The 10,282-nt window shown below is 32.7% G+C and overlaps 1 protein-coding gene across 1 annotated transcript; it reads right to left on the reverse strand.

The window, feature by feature from the left end:
• Nucleotides 1-1,335: 1,335 nt before the first annotated feature.
• Nucleotides 1,336-4,214, reverse strand: LOC143601812 (UDP-glucuronic acid decarboxylase 3-like). The gene is made up of 12 exons (XM_077079119.1): nucleotides 4,125-4,214; nucleotides 3,601-3,687; nucleotides 3,393-3,480; nucleotides 3,219-3,310; nucleotides 3,073-3,137; nucleotides 2,904-2,992; nucleotides 2,741-2,818; nucleotides 2,568-2,661; nucleotides 2,403-2,469; nucleotides 2,262-2,325; nucleotides 1,743-1,783; nucleotides 1,336-1,654 (listed from the first exon to the last, which is right to left on the reverse strand). The coding sequence occupies exons 1-12, from the start codon at nucleotides 4,212-4,214 to the stop codon at nucleotides 1,460-1,462; spliced, it is 1,050 nt and encodes a 349-aa protein (XP_076935234.1). The 3' UTR covers nucleotides 1,336-1,459.
• Nucleotides 4,215-10,282: the final 6,068 nt, after the last annotated feature.

The raw sequence follows: 10,282 nt of genomic DNA on the forward strand, positions 1-10,282 counted from the left end.
TAATGGTGAGTAATGAGAGGGAGTAATGACGTAATAATTGTTTGTAAGGACTCATTTATAACATAATAGTCTAATTACTTGATAAATACTAAGAATTTTATCAAACACATATTCCACCAATTATCGAAGTTTTAAAGTAATAACTTTTCACAATAACGTAATTTATTGTTTATTTATCCATAAATCTAATAATATGGTTTGGACTTTAGACGAATTTGTTGGGCTCTAGTTTATTTAGAGCATACCGGGCTTCAAGTAATTTCATTCTGATTTTTCTCATGCTTAGTTTAGACTTTAGAAGAACTTGTTGGGCTCCAGGTTAGGTTGGTAACGAAATGTGGACTCTGGAGATGGATGAGCGGCCCAACAAAGCAACCCAGCTTCATAACAATTTTAATTAAAAAAAATGAGTGCGGGTTTTGACCCGACCCAAGAAAGCATCATATTTCGAGCGTTCCTATATGGAAACCATTCGAATTAAAAGTTAGGTTAGGCGAAGGCAGTCGTCTGATGTGGTTCATGGAGTCTAGATAAAGTGGATATGAGATTGTTATTTGTGTATGGTATTAAATATTAATCTAGTTTTTGTTGGCTCTTTTAAGTATTAATCGAGTAATTTCTGCGGTGAGTACTTTTTTTTCTTCCAGAAACCATTTCTTTTTTTAATTCCTTTATCGCAATATCTCGTTTTCTATTCTGTTTTGTACCATATTATAAAAATTGCAAACTAACATTTTTGTACTTAATTACATTATCATAGCTTTATGTACACAGTACATACTAGTAAGTTATGCATTAATTCATACAAAGGCTGCACTTTTGTATTCTAGTCAACATAAGAATGTAAGATTGCAAATCTAAATTTTCTACTAAAGGCAAAAAAACAGCCACTAAAAGGAACAAAAAAAAGTCAATTCATACTAATTTAACCATAATATTAACGACAGTTTGTGTTAGACAAATGAAAATCACGTAAACCCAAACCTGCAACTTTTTAAACTCAAATCTCACAAGTATGACTCAGGACAACGTCATTTGTTAATGCTGTCTTTATAGGCTAAGCACCGACCATAAGGACTATTTGTGTAATTAACTCAGTGCTTAAGCAAAATCTTTAGACTTAAGGTTTAACATGAACAGTTTAAAGAGACAAAGGTATATTATGTTGAGCTTTTTTAGGAATTATTGGTATATAATTAACAAAGTATAAAAGTCTTTTAATATGCAACAATTTGCAGATCAACAATGCCACAAGAAAAAGTTAAAACTGATAAGATTGATTTATATATATTGTGAATATAGTAAAAGTTATGACTTTCAATAGGCTAAAGCAAACCACCATAACCAAATCCTTTCAACATATAACCTCATATATGATAACACAACATACCAGGACATAACATTCATTTCCAAGAAAAGAAACCAGTAAACAAAATGAGGAAAACCGAACGAGGGCATTTTAGACATTTGCAGAAGTCCTTGGTATTCCAAGCCTCTTGCGGAAGTCCTCCTCCATACGTGGCAGTCCGTCACGTAATTTAATAGTCGGCTCCCAATCAAGCACCTCCTTTGCCTTTGTTATCACCGGCTTTCTTTGACGAGGATCGTCGGGTGTGTTTTCCACATGTATTATTTTCACTTCTGGGTTTATCAGCTGCAAAATCATACTCGTATTAATCACCAAACTCAAGGCATTTGAGTTATTTCACAAAGGAAAAAAAAAAAGAAACTTCAAAACTTACCTCTTTCACATTCTCTGCAAGTTCAAGCATGGTGAATTCACCTGATGAAGAAAAATGTGGAATTAGTTACAAATTTACATAGGAAAATTAGGGGTGGCAATTTCTAAAACGACCCGAACGACACGAAAATAATCTGGATTTGGGTTGGCATTTCTTTCCTTTTAACAAAACAGGTGTTGACCGTTGACCTATTTAATTAAATGGTTCATGTTTGGCCTGACCTATTTAACCCGTTTAGTTAAACAGATCGACCCACTGACCAGTTTATGACCCATTTTTACAACTCACCGACCCAATACCACGTTTACAATTTGATCATTACCCGCCAACCCATGATAAATGGGTTAAACAGATCATGTTAAGGTTGAACAGTAAACGCTTTTACGTGAGTGCGGGTTAGGGTTGATGTGCTTGACACAAACAAGAATATGGGTCTTCTTCAGTTTACAAATTCAACCTGCAACCCACCAACCCACCAATCCGACCCGCTTGACAGTTAACACCCAGAGTAATGCTGACCTGGATTTCCAAGGTTGATGGGGCCCGTATTGTTTCCTTCCATAAGCCGGATTAGACCATCAACCTAATGAAAAGAACACACAAACTAACTAAATACTGACGATAACCAATGTACACAGTATTTAACTATATCAGGTTTACCATGTCGGAGACGTAACAAAAGCTTCGAGTCTGAGTTCCAGGTGATTGAACGGTTAAAGGTTCATTGCTGCATTATACCGGTCATAAGTAACCAACAGAGCAATAATTATAGACAGAAATTATCTTTAATGCTTATAATACAAGCAGACAAGCAGTATTGTATACCGGATAGCTTGAGCTATGAAATTGCTGACCACACGACCATCATCAATGTTCATTCTAGGTCCGTAAGTATTGAAGATTCTAGCAATCCGGATTTCTGTTAAATAAAACTTGATTAGCCCAATAATATTGATTGTATCACATGTTTTGTATTAAACAAATGAGACATTATTCACCTATCCCGTGCTGTCTGTGATAGTCGAACATCAATGTCTCAGCTACTCGTTTTCCTTCATCATAACAACTCCTAACTCCTGCAATTTACACAAAACGCCATTTAGAAAATACTCTATATGCTTAAGTATATAATAAACGAAACACGTGGTCTAAGGGCAATACCAATAGGGTTGACATTTCCCCAATAGCTCTCATCCTGAGGATGCACAAGAGGGTCTCCATAAACCTCTGAAGTTGAAGTCAACAGAATTCTAAAAATATACAAACAACGGTTTATTAAGTTAAGAATACTGCAACAATTTAGATTAAAAAGAAGTTTAAATTTTCAAACCTTGCTCCAACACGCTTCGCAAGTCCCAACATGTTCAAAGTTCCAATCACATTTGTCTTGATTGTCTATTTTATATCAATACATATAACGAAAATGAAATACAGAAAAGAATAATGAAAAAGTAACTGAATTTGGGTCTTGATTACCTTGACAGGATTATATTTGTAGAAAATTGGAGAAGCAGGACAAGCAAGATGGTAGATTTGATCCACCTCAACCAACATTGGCTCTGTGACATCTGCAAACCAAAAAAAAATGAAGTTATTACCAGTTTACTACACAATATGACTCTAATTTTGCAGTAATATAAAAACAGTTACCATGACGAATAAGCTCAAATCTTGGGTGACCAGTCCATTGTTTTAGATTGTCTTTTGATCCTGTGAAGAAATTATCTACAACCACCACCTACACATAATACCAAGATGCCTTAAAACACATCATAAATATATATCATCTTGACCTCAAATGCATAACTCAAATAACAAAACAATCTAACTCGATTAACACTTTTAGTAAAACGTGTACCTCGTTCTTTTCATTTTCCATCAATCTGTCCACTAAATGAGAGCCAATGAAACCAGCTCCTCCAGTAACTAGTATCCTCATGTTTGCCTATAAACATCATAAAAAAATTCCTCTTAGAACCTTGGTGTAAAAAAGTGTGCCTGAGGCGCGAGGCGACCTAAGGCACAACCCTAGTTGCTTTTGACTATTCAAGGCAACCAAAGTTCAAAAAGCACAGGTGAGACACAACTTTTAGGCAAAAAAAGGGCCTTCGTACACGGGTGGTTTTTATGCATCAAAATGTTGTACAACATACTATGAGGTCATTTATATATTAAATCATATATAATGCTTATTTAAACATAACTTTTGGGTAGGGCATGATAATATATAAAAAAAACTTGTGCTTTGCATACAAAAAAGCATGCGCCTTTGCGCTTCGGTTTTAGACACACTCGCTTTTTAGAACAGAACTAAATAAAACAATAAAATACGAATAAAACAACAAGATTGATCTCAATTTTCAAGCAATGTGAAGGGTATACCTGAAAAAACTTAGCAGTGCGCAAAGGCGACGGGTTAGGAGGCGGTTTAGTAATAGCACCATTTGCTCCAATAGCACCTTGAGTAGCCATACTCACTGTATCCACAAATTCACAACCAATTAACACATTCCCCAAAACCCTAAGCCTTTGTATGATGAACACCAAAACGCTACAACTCGCAATTAAATAGCCGATCGAGCAGCATTATTATTAAATTACGCTACCAACTAAAGAATAATATTAAATCTTCAAATTCACGCAAAATAATAGATCAACGACAGCTAAATTGTAACCAACTCATCATTCACACCAACCGTTTCACAGATCTGAATCTGATCAATCACTAAATAATAAGCCAAAACCAAAATCAAAGTAAAAAAACTATTCAAAATAATTCATAAACTTACATAAAACAAATATTTATAAAAAAAAGCGCCGATGTTGTTCTCAAATTTGTGAGATGCTATTTATATATGTAGATCGGGGGTGAGAGTTATAGGGTACGTGTTGGTGCACGGTAGAGGTGAAAGGAGAGACGTTGATTGGGTTGGATTTATCTGCCACGTCAGGGGATTGTCACGTATTTATTAACGATGATACGATTGTGAAATGGTGATCAGGTACACGTTAGTTGCAAATCAGACTACGTGGTTTCAAAACTACGTGGAACTCTTATCTTCTTGTGATTTTAATCTTACTGGTTTAATTTCTCTAAATTCTTATAAGATGAGACAAAGAAAGTAAGATATTTTTTAAGGATAAGTTGTCAAAATGGACATATTTGAAAAGGAATTTATTTTTTTTTCTCTTAAACTTTAATATTATAAAAATGGCCACTTCAAACACATATGTGACAATCTTTTAGGAAGTATAACACATCTTTGACGACTTGTTACGTGCTAGACTTCTTAACACATGGTCAAAGATGTGTTAAGCCTTCAAATACGTGGCCAACGATGAGTTTGACATCTAAACAAATATTTAAAAACGTGTTTAGCCTCTCGTTTGTTTTTTTTTTCTGATATTATATTATCATAACTAATTTTATCTATATTATGTTTTTCTTTTATAACTTTTAATATATACAATTTTATTTGATTTTGAATACATTGTTGAAATATGTTTTTTTTATTTCCATGTTGACATAAACTTAATTTAAAACCGCGTGGAGTCAAATTTTATTGAACATTTCGATATTAATTTGGCGCGGCTCGGGTTTGATTAAAGTTTATGTCAATACGTAGATAAAAATAGGCGCGTTTCAACGATATATTCAAAATAATTTAAAACTTTATAAGTTTATATAGTAAAAACTATAAAAGAAAAACCATATATAAGTAAAATTTGTTATAGTAATATAAATATTAAAAAAAAACAAGAAGCCGAACATGTATTGAAAACGTATTTGGATGTCAAACACGTCGTTGACCATGTATTTGGAGACCTAGCACATTTTTGACTATGTGTTTGGAAGTCTAGCACGTCTTTGACTACGTGCTTTACAAACAGGTCAAAGATGAGCTTAAATGAGATATTTTTGGAATTTTAAAAAATGAACAAAAATAAAATCTTTCTCCAAGAAATGTCCATTTTAGGAATTTTCCTTTTTTTTAAGGATAAATTCAAAATCTACCTATATATTAAAGCAACACAATTTCCACATGTCATTCAATTAGACCCTTCATATAGGATGCAAAGTGTACACGTTTCCATTTTTACAATTTCCCCTTCATGAATAATAAAATGAAAAATATGTTGTTAGTTGAAATTGAACTCACTACCTTGCTTTTAAAATGTTTGTAGCTTACCAACTCAACTAGGATAACTTGATATTAGCATTCTCTTTTTCTTAATTGGTATAGATTCATAACCTTTCATTTTATTTTATCATCCGTGTATCACATGGACCATATCCTAATGATATGATAAAGTATTAAAATTAATGGCATGAAGTATATTAACTTTTTAATTAAAAGTCTAATTTATAACATGTAAAGTGAATAACAACGTTAATAACTTGATATAATGAAAAATTTTCAAAATAGCTCATATTAGAGAGAGAATCCTCAAAATAGCTCAAAATTGTTGATTATTTTCAAAATTTTGTACTAAGAAGACACATTAGGAGAAATATTAATTATGAGGGATCAGGCCAAACTTTTAAAAATACGTAGGGAGTAGACCAAATACGGAAAAATGTTGATGGAAAAGACCAAGTTTTTTGAATATATTAAAGGACCAGGTCATATTATTTCTTAACTTTTCTTTTCAAAAGACAGTCTTCCAAGACTGTTTTTTATGTTTCCTACCTGGACCGTACATATTTTCAAATTCTAGGAAAATGTGTTTTTTTTTTAATTTCGTCTTGGGAAACACATTTCAGAGACATTTGTTCTTAGGAGACGAGATTTTTGTATTTCTTCTTATAAGTTGGATTAATTCAAATTTCGTCCACTCTGACAATATTTATTTAAATTCCATCATGTCTACACAGGCAAGATTTTGATTTATAACTTTCTTTCCTTAATATATTTTGATACATCTGTTTAGCATCTTCATCTTCATGTTCTTCTTCATTTCTTCAACTTTTACTTGATTAAGACATGGAATTTGATAATGTTGTGGTTTGTTATGGTGGTAAATGACAAAACAATAATGGAATCTGTGAGACTATGTTCCAAACTCTCGAAGAGGCCTGGACTTGTCATTTTCGAGCAAGGTACGGAGTTGAACAATATACTCGTTCCGGAACGTTGAGATTATGTTGCCGTCGTAATAGGAACTAATGAACCCGGAGCCTATATCCTTAACTTCCACATGATCTCCCCTCTTAAACTTCATCATTTTGGATTCAAGAACAAATTAGAAGAGAAGAAAGATGATCCGATGATTGATGATTGAATGTATAATAAATGATGAAGAACAAAAATATCCTATAAAACTATAAGATCTGGACGAATAAGGAAGGAAATACAAAAATCTCGTCTCCTAAGAACAAATGTCTCTTAAATGCGTCTCCCAAGACGAAATTAAAAAAGCACATTTTCCTAGAATTTGAAAATATGTACGGTCAGGTAGGAAACATAAAAATGCAGTCTTGGGAGACTGTCTTTTGAGAAGAAAAGTTAAGAAATAATATGGCCTGCCCCCTCAATATTTTCAAAAAACTTGGCCTTTTCCATCCATATTTTCCCATATTTGGTCTGCTCCCTACATATTTTTTAGAGTTTGGCCTGCTCCCTCATAATTAATATCTTCTCCCAATGTGTCTCCCCAGTATAAATTTTTTAAAATAATCAACAATTTTTGCCTATTTTGAGGATTCTCTCTCTAAAATGGGTTATTTTGAGAATTTTTCCTTGATATAATGATATGTGTATCATGCTATGTGGAGTTTTTCAAATGAAATTCAGATAGGTTCGAATTCGATCCAATAGTTTTAGGAGGACGACCAAAACCTTTAGTTGAGTTTGAACTGAATTTCAGTCAGGTCCAAGCACATCCAAGTGCTTTTCGTGTGTTCATCAAAGGTTTACTCACGTAGGTGAAATGGTGAATTGATAATCAGGTTTGTTAACAAGATAAACGAACATGAATTGTTTGGACTAACTCTACAATATTTTTATTATTCAAGAAAACTAACTCAAAAACTTGAATTACAACCCATACCTTAACTTGGTATTTATAACATAATCTATACGTGTTAGACTATAACTAGGATTGCTAATAAAACATAAATTCAGATAATTTATCCTAACCTGATAATTATCTTTAATCCTTAATTAACTTACTTGCACTTCAAGATTCCTTCCTTGTACCGTAAGCCACATATAATTAAGGACGGTTCAGTAATTAATTCCAACATTTACAAGTGCAATGCTGCATCAGTTTGAAAGTTGGCAGGAGAATTCAATGGTTTGGGAGCTCACTAAAAGAGCATTCAATAGGGTAGAAAATGGTAGAGACAAATAGGGATGACAATGAGACATGAACCCGATAGAAAAACCCGACACCTGATATAATTGGGACGGGTAAGACCCGATCCATTAGGGTTGGGACGGGTTTGGGATTAGCTTTAAATTTTTCGTGGGTTTGGACGGGTTTGGGATTAGTAGTATACCTAATTACCCAACCCAATTACCTATAACGTTGACCAATTACCCGATTATATGCCCGATATACCCGGTATAATTTTTTTATATAATATATATATATGGGACGGAAATTTGGTTGTTATTTTCCTTTTATATTATATATAGATTTCGTAAGCTTTTTTATGATATGACCAACTCAATTTTAGTAATCAAATGAAACAATAATTAAAATTTATTTATATTCTTTTGATAATACTGTAATTATAAAAATATTACATTTCGTAGTATTTGAAATAAGAATGTTCCTAATTCATCGCGCACTATTATCTGATCTTATCAATTGCTACTATTTTATAAATATTTCTACTATGTCCATTTTAATATAGTAGCTAATATTTTTTGAGATGATATTTATACTCAGATTATATTGCACATATTATCACTATATATGAGTTTTTTTTTTAATTGTAGATCTTAACATTGTTATCACAATAAAGATCAATTTTTATATAAAGGAGAGTTGGAATGAGTGTTGTTTTTAGTTTTCAATAAGTTTGAAATTTTGTATGATGTTCTACTAAAATGAGTGTTTTCTTTTAGCTTGGAATAAGTTTGAACCCGGTGGGTATTTTGTCGAAACCCGTTGGGTATCCCCGATATCTGATGTGTAATTACCCGATAAATACCTGATGGGTTTGAGACTGGTTTTTATAATCGGGTATGGGTTTGGGAATATCTAAACCCGTCCCAAACACGACGCATTGTCATCCCTAGAGATAAAGAGGGTTGAGCGAGTTGACAATGGTGCTTAGTGAATGTTGAGTATCACTTAGAAGGAAAAGGAAAGAACAAGTGTGTGGAACCCACCTGCTAATTTGAACAACAAAGTCAATCACCATCAAAAGCACCAACTAATTTGAAGTCACTTACATCATTACGTGATAATATGTAACCATGTCTCTTTTGATTATTTTCCTACATAAGCTAAATAAAAAAACCTAACACGATTACGTAAAAAGAGCTTATCAACTTGTAGAATATAAGCTAATTCAAACATATAAAAAAGCTTATCAAATGATAGAAAATAAGCTAAAAGCTCCTTTAAAATATAAGCATAAGCTAAAAAATAAAAGCTAGGCGAAACACCCTCTTAGGGCCCTGACGAAACCAAGAGGTCAAAAAGGGTTGTCGACCCATTTCAGTAGAGTTTAATGAATTTTTATATTTAAAATTTGATTTTTAATTTAAATGAATATGAGTTAGATCTTTTATTTCTAGCCAGTAAAAAAAAGAACCTTATGATGAACGAGGTTATTGATCATGGTCAAAATAGATTGTTGTGAAGGGGTACCCACCCCTTCAGGTGAGTGATATGATAGTCTTATCTCATTGTTATATCATCTTATCTTATCTGATAATTTGATTTCTATGTATATATTGTTATTTCATCAAATTATTAAGTTAAGAAATAGTAAGGTCATAAGGATTTTCATTATACGTGTTAATGTGTTATCTTATATAAATTAACTTAAAATATTTTAGTTCAAATTATATTGTTCTTTTCGTATGTTGCCAAATCACAACTTTTTTAAGAAACAATAAAATTTGTCTTATGTATGTAACATAAAATTAAAATAAACGACATATTCATTTATGTTTGAATCCAAGCGTAAACTATTTATAGTAGTCAAATTAACTTAGCCACACTGCCTTCTCACATGAAATCCTTCTTAGTATTTTTTGTGTTGATTCTATGAAGGGTATACTCTATGGTGTCCGAAGATAAATGTTATTTATTATTTTATGCTATTGAAAATGTTGTAGCTTATGAATCACAGAGTAGTATCGTTTAATAAAGTTATTATATTATCTTTTACATATTCTACAAGGCCAAGAGGCTGGTATACATCTCTCATTAGTGTGAGGGATCCTACATGGAAGCAGAGGTGGCAAGAGGTCACGCATGACATCCCTAGAACACCACCCCCTCCCTTTTTGGTCTTGAATGACCTGAGCCCATTGACCATCCTCATTTTCATCATTCTCCTCTCAGTGGAGAATGAG

This window comes from Bidens hawaiensis, unplaced genomic scaffold (assembly GCF_021521415.1).
Source record: "Bidens hawaiensis isolate Kalapana, Puna unplaced genomic scaffold, B.hawaiensis_p1.1 tig00057120_1, whole genome shotgun sequence".
Taxonomy (NCBI): Eukaryota; Viridiplantae; Streptophyta; class Magnoliopsida; order Asterales; family Asteraceae; genus Bidens; species Bidens hawaiensis.